The sequence below is a fragment of the Arachis hypogaea genome, chromosome 11 (genome assembly GCF_003086295.3).
Source record: "Arachis hypogaea cultivar Tifrunner chromosome 11, arahy.Tifrunner.gnm2.J5K5, whole genome shotgun sequence".
Taxonomy (NCBI): Eukaryota; Viridiplantae; Streptophyta; class Magnoliopsida; order Fabales; family Fabaceae; genus Arachis; species Arachis hypogaea.
In genome coordinates, this window is record NC_092046.1 from 15,309,632 (window position 1) to 15,330,920 (window position 21,289).

The following is a 21,289-nucleotide window of genomic DNA, read 5'->3' on the forward strand; positions in this document are numbered from 1 at the left end:
ATGGAGAGCTTTCCAGATAAATAGCTTAATTTTGTGAGACAAGTTTAATTTTCATAGATCAACCCACGGCTTTTTCTGCTGCATATAATTAGGGCAGAGCTCCAAAGGCGGATGGTAAAATAAATAGCCAATTCTATAATCTGAAACTGTATCATATTGCTTGGATTTGTTCAAATTCCATTGCAATTTGTCCCTACTCTGCTGAATTTTAACGAACAAAATCTTATTTGTAACGTCTTGGGAAAATAATTCTTGAATGAGATTCTGATTCCAATTCCTATCTTCAATAATTAGATCTTTAACTCTTGGAACCAACTCAGAAATAGCCTGTCTATTTAGCATGTCAGAAATCATTAAAGGATACGGAGGAGGCAGCCAAGGATCCTCAAAGGTTCGGATATTCTCTCCAGTACCCATAGCCCAATAATTAAGACCTTTTTTAACAATCTTTCGGCCTTTCAGTATGCTCCTCCATCCCCAAGAAGGTTAGACTCCAATTTCTGCCGTTATAGCATTACCATTGCTAAAGTATTTACCTCTTAGGATTTTGGATAATAGGGAAGTAGGCTGTGTTACGAGTTGCCAAAACTATTTGCCTAAAAGCGCCAGATTTTGGATTCTGAGATCTTTAAATCCAAGGCCTCATTCTCTTCGTGGGCGAGTCATAGTGTCCCAGCTAATCCAAGCCATCCGCCTTTCAGAACCTTTTTGTCTCCACCAGAAATGAGAAAGTAGAGAGTGAATTTCCGAAATTAAACCATCAGGCAACTTGAAGCAAGACAATGTATAAATAGGAATAGCTTCTCCCACTGCCTTAAGCAATACATGTTTACCACCTGACGATAGAAGATTGCGCTTCCACATTGGATTCTTTTCCAAACCTTCTCTTTGATCATACTAAAAGAAGCCTTTTTCGATTTAGAGATTGTAGAAGGCAAATCAAGGTATTTATCCTGAGCTCCAATATGATTAATATTCATAACATTAGCCAGTAGTGTACGAATAGTGGAGGGAATGTTGTGGCTAAAGAATATAACAGATTTATTAAGATTTACCCTCTGATCACTGATGCTTTCATAAGAATTTAATAAATACAGGATGTTTAAACATGGTTACATATTATTATTATTATTATTATTATTATTATTATTATTATTATTATTATTATTATTATTGGTGGTAGTAGGTGACATTAATCACATTAAATACATCATTTATGCTTACATATAACTTTGTGTTTCCATTACTATATAATAATCTTCATGCTTTTTATTTTTTTAGGATGATTCTTTAGTTTTTCTTTTACTCTTTTAAAATATTCAAATAATATTTTATTTTTTTTATCATTTTTTTGTATTTTATAATTTTTTTATCATTTGTCTTTTTTTTAGCTTTATATAATTTTTTAATCAAGTAGTTTGATAATTTTTTCCTATTTAAAAGAATAAATTGAATTCTATCTATATAAAAGTTGTTTGAAGTGTTTTATTCAACTTTCTATACTAATTTTAATTATTTATTCATTTTACTAAATTATATTTAGTATTTTAATTTTATTTTGCAGGTTTTAGGCATTCGTTATATTATATTAGTGTTTTGTCTTTTTTTTTTACCAATTATAATTAATTCATGAATTAAGATTCTCTAAAATAAGAGAGTTGGTAAAGTAATAAAGTGAAGAGTTAATCACTCTTAAATTATGTCACACAAAAAATTCACTCTTAAATTAAGATAGTAGGAACACATCTCATAGAAGTTGTAAAATCAACGATAATTAACGTTTAACTTTATCACTTTACCAATTTCTTCATTTAGATAATCCAAATTCTTAATTCACTATATCGACTATTCAATTTGAGTAGTTAAAGTATTACACTTTTTAATTTAATTTGTTTGGTGCTAATATGTAATTAGTAAAGTAAATGATAAATAAATCTGGTAAAAATTAGTAAATAAAACAATAGAATCATAGAAGACCAATATAATTGATTTTACAAAATAAGTATATTTACATGAACATAATCATATACATATGCATATAAGTCATATAAATGTGCATATTGCAGCTAATTTGTTTAGCGTTAAAATATTGATTTTATATATCATGTTACAAGTATATTATATTTACATATATCAATTACTTTTTGAGTTTCTATTTGTATTACTTTTTTTATTATTTTATTTTATCTTATTTTTTATCCAAGAAAAAGAATCAATTCGTAAGTTCATGAATTGTTGTGTTAAAATTAAATTGATTCAAATAAAATATTTTTCTTTTTGTTGTTTGTTTTTATTTAAAAAAATACTTGAATAATTATTTTTTATTGATAGTGTATCTTTACAACTTTAAAAAAATACCAAAAGATAATTAGTTGTTTCATTTTGATAATTACTTTTAATAACGGTTTCATACTTACATAATGTTATAGTAAATAATAACTCTATGTCATGGTGATTTTCACAAATATCATTTAGATACTTTTTTTAAGAGTTAGTGTCATCTAACTTATCATGGATGAGACAAAAAAATATTTGTTATTGATATTGATGTTAGCTAAAATTATATGAATCAAAATGGGGTTGATGATATCATAAAATAATAGTTAAAGGAGACCATAATAGAGAATTATTAAAAATAAAAAGAAAATGATGAACTTAGAGCAAAAAATTAAAGAAGGATGCTTCCATAAAGATACAAGTAACATCTTTTTGTAAAGACCTTTACATATTGTCATATTATTCAACGTTTTAATAAACTGATTTTTTTAAATTTTTTAACTAATTAAAATAAAATCGATTTTTTTATCAGATTGATTTTATTAAAATCGGTCAAAAAATCAGTCGAACCAACGATTAATTGATGAACCGTCAGAATTGACCGATTTTTTAAGAGTTTTTTGGTTTATGTATCCTCCAAAATGGCGTCGTTTCATAGTTTATTAAAAAAAAAAAAAAAAAAAAAAAAAAAAAAAAAAACCCAAAATAGCTACCCAAGACAATCCCCGCCCACCCCACTCCCACTCCCCCTCCCAGTGCCCTCTCCCTGGTCCCCTCCTCTTTGAAACTGAAGAAATTGAAATTGAAAGAAAAAAACCCTAGCCACCCAACCCGTGGCCACCGCAGCCCCCACAGCCCCGCATCGTTGTCATCACCGAACCCTTCTCTCCCTTCTCTCTCTGTCTACCTCTTTGTCTCTCTGTCGCTGGTCCTCGCCGTGGGTCGTCGTCGCCGCTTCTCTGCTCCTCGCCGTGGGTTACTCCCTTTCTCCCCAGCGTCGTTTCTGCTTCTCCCGTCCTCGTCGTTTCTGCGTCTCTTCTCCACACCGTGAACATACAAAATTATATTGAATCAATATTAAACGCTAATTAAATCCCACGTGAACATACAAAATTTTTTATAGCCCTATTATTTATAAAGATTTGTAAAATACAGCATTCCCTACATTAAACAATATATGAGAGATTTATAATAAGCAATACATGAGAGTCCTTGATGTCATGCCACAATTGATGCATCATAATGTATGAAGTGATAGTTGAGACATACTTTGATTTGAGCACATGATTTAACTTTGAAGATCTCAGGTGTGTATAATAAAGGGGAAGTGGCATTTATTTGATGTAACAAATTAAGTGTACATATACATTTCCTGCTCCATTCTTTGTATGTTGACATGCTGTGAATAAGAAAATGAACAAGCGAATAAGTGCAGTGTCAAACACGATGTTTGGGATGAAAATCTGAGTTAATAAGTTGAGGATGCAATGTCATCTAAACAAGCCATCCGAATTCTCTCAGGAGTTGCTGGATTATCAAGAGGAAACCAATCACTCCATCCCACTTCAAGTCTTGCAGCTCTGATCGCGTCCTTGATGGCGAATAACACTGCCGATGCTAGGAAAAACGGAGGCTCGCCAACAGCTTTAGATGAGTGGATGGCCTTAACATTTGCATGACCCTACGGCTACCAGTTACCACACACAACAACTAACCATGGAGTTAACTTCAATTTTTTTGGCTACTCATGAAAATGTCTTCAATAATAGTTAAGATATTAACACGTATTATGTTAAAGCATTTTAGACAAATATATCAAACCATTAGACATTTTCATGCGAGCAGTCATCTAACAGGCAGTTATTTAAAACTGGAAGGGGAGCTTTAGAAAAAAAAAAGAACTAAATAACTTTTCAGGAATCAAGAACACACCTTTAGAAGTGAGACATTGAATTTCAATGGAACAGCATTGATAGAAGGAATTTTGTAAGCTCCAGGGTCACATGTGTAAAGGCGGGGAAATCCATTTATGAGCTGCATCTCCCCATTAAAGTTCTTCTAAAGCTAACCAACCCAAACCTTGAATAAAAGCTCCTTCAGTCTGTGAAAATAAACAGGATGAACAACATATATATATATATATATATATATATATATATAGAGAGAGAGAGAGAGAGAGAGCATGAAAAACATATCAAATAGGATTTTTCAAGAACATTGAAGAAAAGTCTGGAAGTTGCAAGTCTAAGGAATGTATCTTTAGCAAACATTCTTCTTTATTATGAAAATTAAGAATAAAAATAATAAAACCAACTGCAGAAGATGAGTACCTGACCAACATCTGTTGCTGGGTTTAGAGAGAAAACAAGATCCATAATTCTGTTTGCCACTCTAGTGTGAAAATCCCCGGTAAAGGTGTCAATTTCCACCTCAGAAAATGCAGCCCCATAAGTGAAATATCTAAAAGGTTTTCCTTTACCCATCTTCCAATCAAAGCCAATATCAGGTGTAATAAAAAATCCATGAGCAGAAAGGTCTATTCTCTCTGCAAAGCACACAACAGCTAGCTGAAAACAATAAGAGCAAGAAAATGTTCAGAAGATATCTTTCAAGCACAGGCCACCTTGTAACCGTACAATAATTGTTGACAATACCTATACAGCATACATATTAAGAAGGATTTAAATATAGATGTTACTTTGTTTATTAGAAATTTTAAACAGTTTCAATAGGATCTTGTGAACTATTTATTTTGTTTATTAGAAATGTTAAACTTGCCATGCCAGCATTGACATAACATTTATGTGAAAATAAAATTTCCATAAATGCAGTTAATCAATGTGCTTAGTCCTTTATTCTGAATGAATCATGCTGAAGCAAAATCTGTACCTCAGCAAATGAGTTGAAGTTGTTACGTGAAGCAACAGGTTCCATGCGTGCCTTTATTTGCTCACATACATCTAAAACCGCTGCTCCATACATATCAGAACAGCAGCTTCTGCCGTTGGAGACGAATTAGGAACCTGATTTTGTAGCAAGCATGAGTTGAATCAGAAACAATACTTCTAGACACAAGAAAGAATAATCCAAATGAACCAAGAAAAGAACCTCAGGATATTATATTCAACATGTTTATCAACAGAAAGGTTGCAAAAAAATCTACACAAATTTGCCAGGACTTCAGTTGCTATCCTCTGAAATTAGTTAAACCCTCTAATAGAGTTAACTTATTACCTTGTCAGTACTTGTATCTGATATGAACACAAAACTTAGGGGGATGTTGAAGGCTGATGCAGCAATCTGAGCAACTTTTGTATGCAAACTGTTCCGTCCTGAATGATCCGAGGAGTGTGCTTGTCCTTGAGGTCTACTTGGCCTAGACGAACTTATACGCCGGCCGGGGCAAGCGCAGTAACTGGTCCTCAGATATCTCTGAAACACGGCGGCGGGAGTACCTGCAAAAAGCACTCCGACGCTCAAGTAAGAATATGCGCTGATTATAGAAAGGAAAATATAATAATCAGGAGTGAGAGTTATCTGCCCTGTGGGTTACGTTTCTTTGTATTTTATAGGCGAGTAGGGTGGAGTGGCTCCGATGTTTACGGTTTAGAGTTGTTATTAGTATCTTTCTGTTGAGAGGAGTTACCGCCCATTCAGTTTAGTGGATTCTGTTGTTATGGGCCATCCTTGGAAGATGAAGCTGACTCAGCCAGAGGATACTGCGGCCGAGATTATAGGTCGGTTTTAGTTCCGAGAATGTCGTACACATCATAGCCCCCAAGCTCGGCTGGTGTTGTGTATAGGAACGGCAGCAGAGCTTTTGAGTGTTTTGAATATTTGGTTTCTCCTTTTGCGCGGTAAATGCTTGGTGGGCCTGCTTGTTGTGTCGAAGGTGTTTTTTGGGTTTTTGTGTTTTGGAAAACTGTGTCGCTTTTATTGTGTGTTGATGTCGTTTTGGTTCCCCACGTTTGTAGTGGGTGTGGATTTAAGTTGCCCACTAATATAGTGGGCTTGCAATAAACGCCTCTTTTGGAACTTACGCCTTGCTATTTCGTCTTCCTTCCCGTTTTATCTCGTTATGTCTTCGAGAGGTTAGTGCTTTCTATCTTTTACACTGGGTTAATGAGGACGTTAGGACCCGGTCGTCCTCCTTCACTAGTGTTGACTCCCTTTCTGAGTTAAGAGGAGTAGATTTCGTAAGGAGGGGTTCTGAGGTCACTGTTGAACTTCTCCCGTGCTCTAGTGATGATAGGGTTTACGAGAGAAGGGGGGATTGGTTGTATTTTTATATGTATACTCCATGCATGGTTGAGCTTGGTGTGAGATTTCCGTTTTCTCCCTTTGAATGTGATGTTCTTACCCAACTGAACTGCGCTCCTTCGCAGTTACACCCTAACTCCTAGGCGTTCCTTCGTGCCTTTCAGATTTTAATGGATTATCTATCTTTCCCTTGTTCTTTGACATTGTTCTTCTCTTTGTTTCAAGCAAAGGGTACTCGAAAGGGTTTGTGGGTTTGTTTTAGTAGCTTTCCTGGTCGTTCTGTATTCTTTCTTTACAAATCTTCCTTTAAAAACTTCAAATCTCTTTTTGTCAAAGTCCGGTCTGTTGAGTCAGAGTATCCGTTTTATCTGGATGACGAGCTTTGTGAAAAATTTCCCCTTTATTGGTGCTCTGAGCCGAGTCAGATTCTCGAGGCTTCTGAGCAGAGCGAAGAGGAGGAGTTTTTGTTGGATTTTTTGGTTGAGAGTGTTGCTGCTGGGGAGTGTATGTCTATTGCTGATATTCTGCGTTTTTATGATTCTGGCGATGTTGAGGGTTTGAAAATGTATATAGGTAATGTTTTGTTTGCTTTTCATTTGTATAACTGTTTGTATGGTTTTACTGATGTTTGTGATTATCCTGTAGGTGGGCGAGTACCTCTCTTGGACCCTCTGAAGTTACAGACCTTTTTAAACAAGAAAAAGGATAAAACTGTTGGTTCTGCCGAGCATAAGGAAGGTGGCGGGCAAGCTTTTTCTTCTGTTGGTCGTCCAGCGTCTTCGTTCAAAAGAAAAAGGGATGACATATCTTTGGAGGTATTGATCCTGTCTTTGATCGACAGAAGAAACTTCATGGCTTTATTGCGGGGTCGAACTCTCATTCTCTTTGGAGTGAACAGTTCAACTTTGCTGAGCTTTCTGATTGGGCTTCTCAATACCCGGGGGATATGCTTATGACTCGTCGTATCGGTATGGAAAGTCTTGGCAAGTTTGTTCAGGTTTGTTTGCATTATTGAATTTTACTTTGATCTTTCTTGAAGGTTTTGTTCTTATTTTGGTGTGATGGTTGTAGATCCTTGGTTCTCGCTTGATGTGTGTCGGTCGTACTACCGAGCTCATTGGCTCCGAACACCAGGGGGTTGTAGAAAAGGCTGCCGCTGTTGAGAGGACATATAAGGCTAAGATTGATGAACTGGAGAGGTCGGTAAAAGAGAGGGATGATGTTGTTGTTAGTGCTGTTGCGAGGGCGAAGGAATCGGAGGAAGAAGTAACTCGGCTGAGAGATCAGATTCGACTATTGCAGTCTGAGGTGATGGAAAATGATGTCGCCAAGGGTGGTCTCACGGCTCGTGTTCTTGAGTTGGAGGAAAATAACATGGAGATGTTCTCTTATGGATTCGACCGAGCTGTAAGCCAGATTTCTCTGTTGGCTCCGGAGTTTGATATTGGTCGTCTTGATATGACGAAGGTAGTAGCAAACGGGAAGTTAGTCGTTGACGGGACGGCGGAGGAGCATGATGAGAATGTCCCCCCTCCCCCTTAGTTTGGTTATTTGTTTTCTTTGTAGACTGACTTATGTAGTTGGGAACGAGATATTTCGTGTTTGAACTTTTGTTGACTGGTTTTCGACCATGTTTAGGTCGGCTTACGTTTTGTGTTTGTTATTTTGCTTTATTATAGTAGTAAGTGCGATAGTTGGTAACGGTATCATTTGTGTTTTTTGAATATTTTGACGAAGTATGACGCGTTTGATTGAATTTGATTATTGATAATAGAGTATATTGTGCGTCAGGCCTCATTAAAACCCTCCTTAGGCAAAAACCCTATTTTTCGGGAGAAAAAGCTCTAAAGGGGAAAAAGAGTACCCTCATCCGCAATTTGTACAACTTAAGATTGGTACATCTTCAAAGAAGAGATATTCCAGGTTCCAGATATTGGTTTGCCTTGTAATGTTTGCAGTTGGTAAGCTCCCATGTCGAGCACCTTGTTTACTCGGAATGGACCTTCCCAGTTTGCGGTGAGCTTCCCGTGAGCTGGGGGACGTCTAGCTACCTCTGTTCGTCTGAGGACCAAGTCACCTTCCGTGAATGTCTTCGGCAATACCCTTTTGTTGTGCTTTCTTTCTATTATTTGTTTTACTGCTCTTTGTCTAATGGCTGCTAGCTCCCTGGTCTCTTCGGCTAGATCAAGTTCGACATTCCTTGCCTGTAAGTTGCGTTGTTCGTCGTATAGCTCGGTTCTCAGGGTGGGGACTCCAACCTCAATGGGGATTAGTGCTTCGGACCCATAGACTAGTTTGAAAGGTGTCTCGCCCGTAGTTGTTTGTATTGTTGTGTTGTATCCCCACAATATTTCTGGGATTAGTTCCGCCCATTCTCCTTTTGCATCGTTTAGTTTTTTCTTTATTGCCTGCAATATTACTCGGTTAGCAGCCTCAGCCTGCCCATTGGTTTGTGGGTGCTCGACCGAGCTAAAACGATGCTTTATGTAAAAGTTTTTTAGAAATGAACAGAGTTTATTATCTGTAAACTGCCTACCATTATCATATATTATTTCCCTGGGTATTCCAAATCGGCATATAATATTTTTCCATATAAATGATCGTACCTTTTCAGCTGTTATCCGTGCTAATGGTTGCGCCTCTATCCATTTTGAGAAATAATCTATTGCTACTAAAAGAAATTTTACCTGGCCTGGCGCTATTGGGAATGGACCGAGGATATCGAGCCCCCATCTGTGAAATGGCCAGCTTACCTCCATGCTATGTAGTAGTTCGGCTGGCTTTGTGGAAATAGCTGCATGTTTCTGACAGTTGTCACATGTTTTGACTTTTGTTATGCAATCCCTTTTTATGGTTGGCCAGTAATATCCGGTTCGGACGATCTTAGCTGCCAGTGCTCGTCCGCCGATGTGGTTTTCACAGACTCCTTCGTGGACTTCGTCCATTACTTCTTTTGCTTCGTCTTTGCTTAAGCATTTTAGCAGGGGTTGTGAGAGTCCTCGTCTATATAGTTTTCCTTCTATGCTCGTATAAAAGCTTGCCTTTCGTCTGAAGTGCTGTGGTTTGAGTTCGTCTCTTGGTATAGCGCCTGTATTAATGTATTCAAGAAAAGGAGTCCTCCAATCATGGAGGTGGTTAATGTTCTCCATATGTAATAAATCAGTGCTCGGCTTTTTTAGTGAGAGTTGTGTTAGTGTGGATGTTTGTGTGTCTGCCCTAGTGGCTCCGAGCTTGGATAGTACATCCGCTCTCATATTTTTTCCTCTATAAACATGCAGTATGCTAAATGCGTCGAATTTTGAAATAAGATCCTTTGCTATGAGCCAGTATTGCTCTAGCAAGGGATCTTTTACCTGAAATTCTCCTCGGATTTGTTGCACCACGAGGAGGGAGTCGCAATGTGTTGTCAAGCTTCGTACTTGGAGGCTCAAGGCGAGTTTGAGTCCTGCAATGAGGGCTTCATATTCGGCTTGGTTGTTGCTGGCTGGGAAATGGAATTGGAGTGCTTGTTCGGCTATTACTTTGTCTCCCTCCTTGAGGATTACCCCTGCTCCACTTCCTTCTCGGCTTGATGCTCCGTCAACATGAAGTTCCCAAGACTTGTCGTGTTCATTAGTCGTTAGTTCTGAGATGAAGTCAGCCAGCACTTGTGCTTTGAGTGCCGACCTAGGTTGGAACTGGATGTCGAACTCTGAAAGTTCAATGGACCATTTGGTGAGGCGTCCGGCCAGTTCTGGCTTCGTCAGTATCTGTCTTAGTGGTTGGTTTGTCCTCACTATGATTGTGTGGCTTTGGAAGTAGTGTCTAAGTCTCCTTGCTGTGATTACCAGTGCTAAGGCGAGTTGTTCTATCCTCGGATATCGTTGCTCTGTTGGTTGCATGACTCTGCTGACAAAGTACACTGGCTGTTGTGTTTTCCCTGTTTCACGCACAAGGGCCGAGCTTATAGAATAATTTGAAACAGACAAGTATAAATATAATGGTTTACCGATTTCTGGTCTTTGCAGCACGGGTGGTGTTGATAGAATTGCTTTAAGCTCGGAGAATGCTTTCTTGCCTTCTTCTGTCCAATGAAACTTTTTGTTCTTCGATATTGTTTGGAAAAGGTGATATGCTCGGTTTGATGCCACAGGTAAAAATCGAGATAACGCCGCTATCCTTCCGGCCAGTTTTTGTACTTCTTTTACTGTTTTAGGGCTCGTCATATTGAGGACTGCCGAACACTTCTCAGGGTTTGCCTCGATTCCTCGTGAGGTAAGCATGAATCCAAGGAACTTTCCTCCTTTTACCCCAAAGGCACACTTTTCCGGGTTTAGTCTCATATTATAAGCTCGGATTTGTTCGAATATCTCGCCGAGGTCTTCGCAATGCGATTCTTCTTTTCTGGTCTTGGCGACCATGTCGTCTACGTAGATTTCCATGTTGCGTCCTATTTGGTGATGGAAGACTTTGTCCATTAAGCGTTGATAGGTTGCACTTGCATTCTTTAAGCCAAATGGCATTACTTGGTAACAAAAGTTTCCATGCTCGGTTATAAATGCTGTTTTGCTTTGGTCTTCAGGATGCATGAGTATCTGATTATACCCAGAGTATGCATCCATGAAGCTTAAGCTTTCGAAACCTGATGCGTTGTCGACAAGCTTGTCAATGCATGGTAAAGGGTAGGCATCTTTAGGGCATGCTTTATTTAAATCTGTAAAATCGACGCACATGCGCCATTTACCTGAGTTCTTTCTTACCATTACCACATTTGAGAGCCATGTGGTGAAGCGGATCTCCCTGATGAAATTGGCTTGTAAGAGTTTAGTGGTTTCCTCTAAGGCTGCCTTTGACTTCTCTGCTCCGAGGTTTCTTTTCCTCTGAGCTATAGGTCGGCTTGACAGGTTGGTGGCGAGTTTGTGACAGATGACGTCTGGATCGATTCCTGGCATGTCGGCTGGGGTCCAAGCGAACAGGTCAGAGTTGGCCTGTAGTAACTTGATGAGATCTGCCCTGTCTTGCCCTTGGAGTGCTTGACCGATGTATGTTACTTGTTCTGATTTTGATGTCAGTTGGATTTTCTGAAGTTCGTCCGTTGGTTGGGGTCTTTCCTGCGCGTCTCCCCGGGGGTCAAGTTCGGCTAGGGATAGGATTTCTTCTCTGGTTTGGATTGCTTTGACCTCGTGTTGCCTCCGTCTCGTGTCCGATCTTTTTAGGCTAGAGTTGTAGCATTGCCGAGCTTGTTGTCGGTCCGAGTGGATCGTTGCTATCCTGCCGTCCTGTGCCTGAAACTTAACACATAGATGAAAAGTTGATATCACTGCTCTGAACATGTTCAGAGCAGGTCTCCCGAGAATAATATTATAGGGACTAATGCAGTCAACTATCAGGTATTGTATATCAAGGGTTCGGGATAACGGGTTTTCACCTATTGTCGTTTTTAGCCATATATACCCTTTTATTGGTACCCTTTCTCCGGAGAACCCCACTAGTTCTCCAGATGAGGGTTGTATCAGTTTTTCAGATAAGTTCATTTTTAAGAAGGTAGAATAAAAGAGAACGTCTGCGCTACTACCTGGGTCTAAAAGGACTTTTCTTACCAAAAGATCGCCTATTTGGATGGAGATTACCACTGGATCGTCTAGGTGTGGGGCGGCCGAGCATATGTCTGTTTTGTTGAAAGTGATTTCTAGATCTGGTGTCTCCTGATTGTTTAGTGATGCTGCCCCTTCGATGGCCAACATAGCTCGGTAACTGCGTTTCCTTGCCGATGTTGTTTCACCGCCTCCGGCAAATCCTCCAGATATGCAATTTATGACTGCTTTGGGTTGGTTGCTATTCGACCATTTGTTAGTTTCTTTGTCGACTGGGGTCGGTTGTCGCTCCTCCTTGTCTCTATCATCCCCTTTATGTTTTCTTCCTTCAATGTACTTGTCTAGTAGGCCTTGTCGAGCAAGTCTCTCCAAGAGGTCTTTGGCTATTATGCATTCGTCGGTCGTGTGTCCGTATTTCTGGTGGAAAGCACAGTATTTGCTTTTGTCTACGAACCTCTGGTCTTGATAACTACCTGCTCTTACTGGAAGTTTTATGATTTTGGCATTGAGTATTTCTTTGATTATCCTTTCCCTTCTCGTGTTGAATCTGGTGTAATTGTCAAATTTCGGAGTAAGTTTGAATGGTTTGCCGAGGTCTTTGTTATGGGGCGACCTTGGTGTTCGGTCTTCTTCTCTCCTGGGTCTTCTTTCCGTTTTGTTGGCCTCGCGTAATTCTTCGATTTCCATTTGTCCTGCCGCCCTCTCCCTGAACTCTTCCAATGTCCGTGGTTTGGTGATCGCGATGGTTTCCCTAAACTTTCCAGGTCGGAGACCGGCCTTAAGTGCGTGTAGGTAGACGGCGGGGTCCAAGTCGGGTATCTCCATTGTCGCCTCTGCAAATCTGGTCAAATAGTCCTTCAAGCTCTCCTGAGGACCTTGGCGAATTGTGCCAAGATAATCCGATCCGTGGACGTATATTCGTGCCGCAGCAAAATAGTCGATGAAAGACTTTGCCAATTCTTCGAAAGAGGAGATCGAACCTGCAGGTAATTTCGAAAACCAAAGTAAAGCGGCCCCGTCAAGGTAAGTCGGGAAAGCTCTGCAAAATACAGGTTCATTGTTAGGGCCGTTAAAAAACATCATTGACTGAAATTTCTTAATGTGAGCCCGGGGGTCACCAATCCCCTTATAGGGCTCGAGTGAGGAGGGTAGTGTGAAGTGTTTTGGCATCTGAAAATTTGTGATTTCCTCAGAGAAGGGGTTATCCAACGTCAGTCTCTCTTTTGGAGGGTTGGCGATTAACAAGTCAGCCGCACTCTGGGACGAGCTTTTGGGATTGCCCTCATCCTGTTTGTTGGCGCTGTTTTGTGCCGACAGCTCGGCCAGTCTCTTGACCTCTGCTTGAAGTTCAACCATCTGGGCCATGAGGTCGGCTTGTGTGAGCTGAGGGACTCCGTTGTCGGCCATACCTATGGTCAGGGTAATCCTGCAAAGAAAGACTTCAAGAGATAGAAATATAGTAGAAATAAGTAGGGTTAGCTTGACTCGGCCCCACGGTGGGCGCCAAATGTTCCGTCCTGAATGATCCGAGGAGTGTGCTTGTCCTTGAGGTCTACTTGGCCTGGACGAACTTATACGCCGGCCGGGGCAAGCGCAGTAACTGGTCCTCAGATATCTCTGAAACACGGCGGCGGGAGTACCTGCAAAAAGCACTCCGACGCTCAAGTAAGAATATGCGCTGATTATAGAAAGGAAAATATAATAATCAGGAGTGAGAGTTGTCTGCCCTGTGGGTTACGTTTCTTTGTATTTTATAGGCGAATAGGGTGGAGTGGCTCCGATGTTTACGGTTTAGAGTTGTTATTAGTATCTTTCTGTTGAGAGGAGTTACCGCCCATTCAGTTTAGTGGATTCTGTTGTTATGGGCCATCCTTGGAAGATGAAGCTGACTCAGCCAGAGGATACTGCGGCCGAGATTATAGGTCGGTTTTAGTTCCGAGAATGTCGTACACATCACAAACCTTGCCCCATTTCTACACCCTCATGGGTAACTAAAACAGTTCCATCTGTATAGACATGAACCAGAGCACCTGCCTACAGTAATTAACAACATATTAATTTAATCATCATCACTAATTTGATAATGCAATGCTATCATAAATAACATAGGAATATAAAGGAAAGTAATGGTTTTAAAGAAAATCATAAAGAACCACAAAATGCGATCAATTTTATTACTCCCCCGAATTCCTTCAACTTTAGTTGAGATCAATTCCCAACCCCCCCCCCCCCCCCCCTCTTCCCTCTCCTCTTCTTTGCAGCTTTTCTAGTACCATGATTGTAGATGGTAATTACCTGGTTCATAAGCTTTGTTGTAAAGGATATGCCAAACTTAGTTGGAACCATAGCAATGCCACGCTTCTTCCAGCGGTTATGACTATTGAATAAGTCAACTTGTTCACGTGCCTTCACAGAGTCACAGGATAACTTGAGTTCATTCCACAGCTGATGTAGTGTGCAGTGCTCAAGTTGCTGGCCGTAATGTGAAATATATCCTGCTTGCTGAAAATTAATTTGCTGGAAAGAAACTTATGTAGTAAAATTGACAGTAAAAATCCAACATCAAGTGAGGAAATGAGGAATGCACAAACCCACCCATTAGAGAATAAACCAAAATAGTTTGGGATTGAAAATTAATAAGTTATGCATATGTCCTAAATCAATTACTCGTCTGTCCTAAATAAGTGTATTTTTACCAATTTGGAGGATATAAATAGTGCAATTGAAAAATCATAGTAAATAGTGCAATTAAAAAATCAAAGACGAAATTGGAGCACTTCATGAATCTTAAGACCACTTTGAGGTTTTGACACATACTTTTTGGGGGTATAAAATCAGTTTTGTTTTCTCGTAGATAAATTTATCAACATTTTAAATTTTTATGAAAAAATGATAATTTACTCTCAAAACAAATTAATATTATGTTTCCTAAGAATTTATCAAATTAGAAAAAAAAAAATACATGACAAAAAATAGTATTAACATCTTTTTCTTTTCTTTTTTATCTCTAATACGAAGGACTGAATCTGATCTAAAAGCACAAACACCTGTCAGCCATTCTTAAACTAGTCTAAGTAACTTTAATGATTTAGGACTGAATCTGATCTAAAATCACAAACACCTGTCAGCCATTCTTAAACTAGTCTGAGTAACTTTAATGATTTATAGGTATAACGATCAAATTATGCACAATAACGTAAGTGATAATTGTTTGAGTCATGAAAATCCTAATATTTTTTAACCTAACCGCCAAGTTATAATGACAACATCACGTTAAAATGACATACATAATGAATTGAAAGAAAATATTTTAATTAAAATAGTGGACCCTATTCTGATGTCATTTTATCCGGAATCCGTGTCACCATATTTTCCAATATTCAGAATAACCCACCGATAGCAAGAACGCACAACCAAAAGAATTCGTGCAGTTAAAGACAGGTTTTGCGAAACATTGGAAACCAACCACCGCAGTATAGTGTGTCTTAGTTTGACTACAAAGGTTCAACCATAACTTCTAACTAATAGCAAAAAGAGTAAAGCCAAATGAAAAAGGGTTCTTTATCCTTGTCCATGCTTCTCAAGCTCTCATAAATATCTATCGATAGAGGGCATATGGTACCATAAATATAGTCATGACGTTCAAGGAAATTCTTATACAACAAATCGATAGGTAACATATCTGCCTGCAGTCTCACTTGGCCGGATTATCTTAACAACTTGTCCACGCTTCAATCCATAATATCTTGCAACAGGATCAGTAACTTGAATCCTAGGAAGCTGAGGAAAACCCCATCATAAATATTAGGGTTGAAGTAACATGTTAGTATGTTGCAAGATTTGTAGTACAATTCTAGAATTAAATTTATAAGTCAAAATTAAACATACTTGAGTTTCTTTTACAGTATATCTCTCAATCAAAGTTTTCTTCTCTGCATCAGTAAGTATTTGATGCTCAGGGACAAGAACATGTTCTTTTATGTTGATCAGCAATTCTGCTTCCTACATCAATAGGTTTCTTACAAATTGTAATTGACAAAGAGAAACAACCATATTTCTAGCAACAAAACTAACATAACACAAGGAAATGAAAAAAAAAAAAAGAAAATTTTAACCATTGAAAGGATAACCCAAAGAAATAATTATTAATACACTATTTCCTTTGCACACATATCTCTTGGTGAAAATTTCCAATCGCCAAAAAAAAGATAAAAGAATACGGGTAAATGTGAAGCATAAACAGCTCCCACCATTATGAATTGTATTAATTATCTCTAAGCTTGCAAGACTAAACACAAGGACAATAGTCTCTGACTCCCTATAAAATCCTGTTGTTTATTAATTAGTATGTTCTAAATTCAACACCAAAACTAACAAATTTTATTTTTATAAATGTAGTTTGGATTAGTGATTTCAGGAGAAGTGGAATAGAGTCCAAGGGATTTAATTGGTTTTCATTGTTTGGTTCGACAAAATGAAATAGAGTGGAATTGTTAGTAATAAAATATCAGAAGATTCCATCCTACTCCATCAAACTTTCAATTCTGTTTTCTCAATTTGGGGTTAGTGATGGAACCATATTTTATAAAGAAAAAGAGAATGGAATGTTGGAAATTATTTTAATTAATATTGGGTTTCTATTGATTGTGGGTTATTTTGTTGCTAAAATTGGTTGAAGATAGCTTCAATTCTTGAACCATCATGCTTTATTAAACTTGGGCTCAATAGTCAATAGTGAATACTAGGGTATAATAGTCCAATTGATGAAAACTAGGTCTTTGATGAAACTAAGTTATTATACATTTATCTTATAATCAAATCCCACTTCCACCCTCAATCTCTTCACATATGAATACCCTAAACCCTAACTCATTTCATTCCATTTCTTTAAGCTTACTACACTCTCCTAATACCTACAATCAATGGAAATTGAATCTCCATAGATGTTTCGAGCAATTGTAGAAATTGAATATATGACTCAAGAGGTACATTATAAACTTTATAAACTTATAGGAAAAAACAGACCTGGAAAACCTCCAAGTGAAATTTTGCAGAAACTTCACTAATACAAGTGCGGGCAAATGGTGTTAAATTCTGTTGACAAAACCAAGATAGCCCTGAAAACATTCTCGGAGTTCATTCGATTGGTGTAAGTCTTCAAGGTCTTGACACCAACCTTAGCTTCTTCGGGGAAGAAGACATAGATCTGGTCAGAAGATTTTTCCTTCTTGGATTTGTTGATGACAAGGTCTTCCCTCTTCATGTTCTCGCCATATTTTCTTCTAAATTCTTCTCTACTCATCTTGATCTCGAAGTCCCCAACAAGGTAATCCCTGTCCCTTAGCATCTGCATCACCGTCTTCCTAATTCTATAGAGCCTGTTGATTTCCTCTTCCGACAGAACCATCCTTCTTTTTCTTTCTCTATTCACCAGAAACCAAACAAACAACAAAATATAGGGCATATTATAATGTGAACAAATAGCATATTGATTCGGAAGACATGCACGTTTACGAGATAAGAAAAAATTCGCACTTCAAAATTAGGATTCTGAGAACAAAACTCACAATAAATAATAAAGGGTTGAAAGGGTTGGAAGAAAGGTGATACTCGTAGAGATTTTCTTCGCACAGAGTAGCAGCTGCCTGTCTTCTACATTTGAACGAAAGGATTTATAAAAGCGTGTACACGGGCCAGGCCAGAACAGGTATATACATAATTATTAGAATTGAACTGGTAATTGACCCGATCGTGGTTCAACCAGTGGGTCACGAATTCATCCGATTAACCCGGTCATAATAAAATAAAAATATAAAATTATAAAAATAAAATTAAAATTAAAAGTTAAAAATACATGTCTTCATAAACATATTAATGAAAAACAAATATCAATTTTTAGACATAACTCATCATCTTCATGGGGACGGGAAAGTTTATAAGAGGATGGAGCCCCCTCTTCGGGAGAGATTCCTCTCCGTGCCTCATCGTTAGTGATGAACTCTTCCGAACAGATTTTCTCTCTTACTATTTTGATAGAGGAGACAGCCCACACTGAACACCAACCCAATCTAAAAAAAAGTCTAAAGTGAAATCAATTCGATCATGAAAGTCGGATAGTTTTTATTGCCGCGTTGATCCGACCTACGTTAACAGCTTTCTTCTCTTATTAAATTGTTAGTTACAGGGGCAGACCACTAGAGTGACTCTCTCAATTTAAATAATCAAGAGAGAACAAAATTCATTTGATGATGCTTGTTCTTGAGAACAAACAGAAAAATTCATCTCAGCAACAACAACTTTCAACAACAAATTCAACTCTAATGATTTTCAACAACAAAAATTTGTTAACTGATTATTTCAAAAAGACAAACAAATTCAAGGTTCAATGATAATAATCAGTAACAAATTCAACTTTCATGATTTTTAGCAAAAAAAAAAATTAACTAAATCATTATTCAGCAACACAGCAACAAATTCAAGGTTCAATCGCTAACAAATTGAACTCAGCAATGATTTTCAGCAACAAAAATATTTAGCTAATTAATTATTTGAGGAAGACAGCAACATATTCAAGATTCAGTTACGATAATTAGTAACAAATTCATCTGAGTGATTATTTTCAACAAAAAAAACTAGCTCAGTTATATTTTCAACTACAAATTTCAGTAACAAATTATTCAAGATAACAAATTCATGATGATGATTTTTAGCAACAAAAAAATTAGTTAAGTGATATTTTCAGCTACAAAATCAAAGTGCATTGATGAAAAAGAAAGAACAGGAGAATTTGTTGGAACTCACCAAATCGGGTTTAGGGCTTCTGGTTCCACGAAGGAAGCTGACAGCGGGGAGGAAGCTGACGGCAAGACTCGAAGCAAGAAGACGACAACCACGACCAGCCCAGGACCAGATGCTTCCGCTGCCGGTGACGACGAGCCTAGGAAAGGCGCGCGAGCGACTGAGTACGAGACGGAGATGACTCGCAGAGTGCGACGATCAGCTTCAGTGCGAGACTGAAGGCAGTGAGAGAGACCGGAGACGAGACAGGGGGAGAGCTTGAGTGCGACTATGCGAGATCCAAAGAACCACAGGGAGACAGACGAGAGAGCTCGTGCTTTAATGAGAGAATGACCAGAGGAGAAACATTAAGGGGATAGGGCAAAAGGGTTTTGATGAATGAGAAACGACGTCGTTTCCAAAATTAAAAAAAGTAAGCAGGGCCCGTTCCGAATTTTGAAAACCGACAGGTCAGTTATTTTTATTTTAATAAAAATCGAACGGACCGAACCGATTTTTGCCGAGTTCAATGCTTGAACGGTCTGAAAGGTGGCTGGACTCAACTAAGTGACTGGATTTTTCCTTTAATGACTATGAGTAAAAATATATTCGAACCAAACAAAATATTTTTCTTTTAAGTTAAAGGAGAGACTCGAAGCCAAAATTTCTAAGTAAAAATGAAAAAATTATGCTATTTGAACTATAATTCATTGGTCAATTCAAATATTTTATCATATCCATTTTATTGAGTTAAAATATGATACATTAACTTGTTTGCTTAATATTAAATACCTTGCTATGAATTATATTTATAAATTCCTTTTAATGAATTAAATTTATAATATATATTCTTGAGAATGTATGAAGTGCTTTTACCTTTACTTTTATTTTCTTAAGCAACTGAAGTCACTTGGAGTTAAATCCCATTTTTGTTCATTGCGACGTGAAGAGCTTCAATTTTATACTGATTTGTTGATAATATTATTTATCTACCATTAGATTGAATTGAACTTTTTTTTTTCAGTATTGGATTGAATTGAAATTATACTAGTTTGCTTTTGGTGAATGAGCACTTCTACAGTTCTACTGCCCTTGTGTTTATTCGAAAATGTTTTCCTTAAACGTTTTCTAGCCTTCAAGCTTAAAATCATTACGAATGTTGAATGTACTTATAAATGAAGATTAAAAAAATAAAGGGAAGAACCTGAGAATAAAGCCCAAATTATATAAATTGGTAAATAAACGGAGCCTAGACCAATTGGTCCACATTATCCCACAGTAAGACCATAATAAGTCCAAAAATTTTGGGTCACACTGCTTTGGTTCTTTCTGATGTATCTCAATGTGCTCCCTAGTGGGGGCATAAACAAGTTTTCTTTATTATAACATTTTATCGACTTTTTTATCTAAATAAATAAAAAAAATATATTATTTTTCTAAATACGCATGGTTGAAAACTTTTATGAAAATGCGTAGCATAGAAATGGTTTAAGGCTCCAATTTAATGATGACACCCTTTCGTGTCAGTAATCCATGATGTTGATGGCGTCCACAAAATGGGTTGCTCATGGATGGCAGACACGAATTGGAGCAGCAGGGTCAATCCAAGGGGGCAGACGCGAATTGGTTCCAATTCAATGGTACTCCACACAAAATGGAGCAACTAAGTTGTGTCGCTTGCAAAATGGTGTATGGATTTCGCTATATAAATGGCTGTGGCTACTAGTGTGCTACCATACTTGGAAATCGTTGTTGTTCTACGGTGTATTCCATCTCCAAAATCTCTCTTCCATCTTTTCACTTTCTTTCTAAAATACGGTAGTTTGTAGTTTTGTTGTGCTTATGACTTCTGAAAATATCTATATCATCGTCTATCCAAATGGAGAAATTTCCCATACATCTGAAGGTATTACATTTGTTTGTGACATCCACTCTGGATAATGATCCCGCCCCAAACATCATTGCAAGAGCTGAAATTTTTTATTCTCATGAATACTGGTATGGTCGGAAAGAAGGAAATCACGAAGTTGACTTATAGGATGCCAGTTGCAATTGCCAACTCGTTTGCATATCAAAAAATACAGATTAAATCTGACCAATATGTTTCGATGATGTTTTCTTATCATCGCAGCATTGGAAGTATCTACTCGTTGGAACTATGTGTGAATCTCCAAGATGTTGGTAGAAGCTCCTCTAGTTCCAATAATGTGGAGCAGGTTAGAAATTTTGGTACGGCCGATTTCATGCCCTTGCAAGAAATTGTTAGAGCTCGTAGTCCCACCTTTAACGCCTTTGTGACACCGGGACAAAATATAGGAAATTGTCATGCACGTTCCTCCCCTTCCAACCGTGTTGCATCCCTAAAAGGTATTGTTGATGGGTTGGCAGACACTTCTGATGAA

At 37.9% G+C, this 21,289-nt stretch overlaps 1 protein-coding gene and 1 pseudogene across 4 annotated transcripts; both read right to left on the bottom strand.

Moving 5' to 3' along the window:
• Positions 1-3,585: 3,585 nt before the first annotated feature.
• On the bottom strand, positions 3,586-7,762 carry LOC112721044 (xanthine dehydrogenase 1-like). Of its 4 annotated transcripts, none has more exons than XM_072206512.1 (5): positions 5,512-7,762; positions 5,167-5,300; positions 4,608-4,844; positions 4,210-4,378; positions 3,586-3,987 (listed from the first exon to the last, which is right to left on the bottom strand). In XM_072206512.1, the coding sequence occupies exons 2-4, from the start codon at positions 5,257-5,259 to the stop codon at positions 4,325-4,327; spliced, it is 384 nt and encodes a 127-aa protein (XP_072062613.1). In that variant the 5' UTR covers positions 5,260-5,300; positions 5,512-7,762; the 3' UTR covers positions 3,586-3,987; positions 4,210-4,324. The 4 variants fall into 4 exon arrangements, with proteins under 4 accessions (XP_072062613.1, XP_072062616.1, XP_072062615.1 ...); XM_072206515.1 differs by having other exon boundaries at positions 3,586-3,676; positions 5,512-6,029; XM_072206514.1 differs by having other exon boundaries at positions 3,586-3,958; positions 5,512-5,650.
• A 7,774-nt stretch (positions 7,763-15,536) lies between these two features.
• Positions 15,537-19,245, bottom strand: LOC112720380 (DNA-directed RNA polymerases II and IV subunit 5A-like; annotated as a pseudogene).
• Between the last annotated feature and the right edge of the window lie 2,044 nt (positions 19,246-21,289).

Coding starts and splice junctions, on each gene's coding strand:
- LOC112721044 (XM_072206512.1), bottom strand. CDS start 5,259: ATGTATGGAGCAGCGGTTTTAGATGTATGTGAGCAAATAAAGGCACGC. Junction 4,845..5,166: donor ACTTCAACTCATTTGCTGAG/GTACAGATTTTG, acceptor TATTGTTTTCAG/CTAGCTGTTGTGTGCTTTGC. Junction 4,379..4,607: donor CAGCAACAGATGTTGGTCAG/GTACTCATCTTC, acceptor TTATTTTCACAG/ACTGAAGGAGCTTTTATTCA.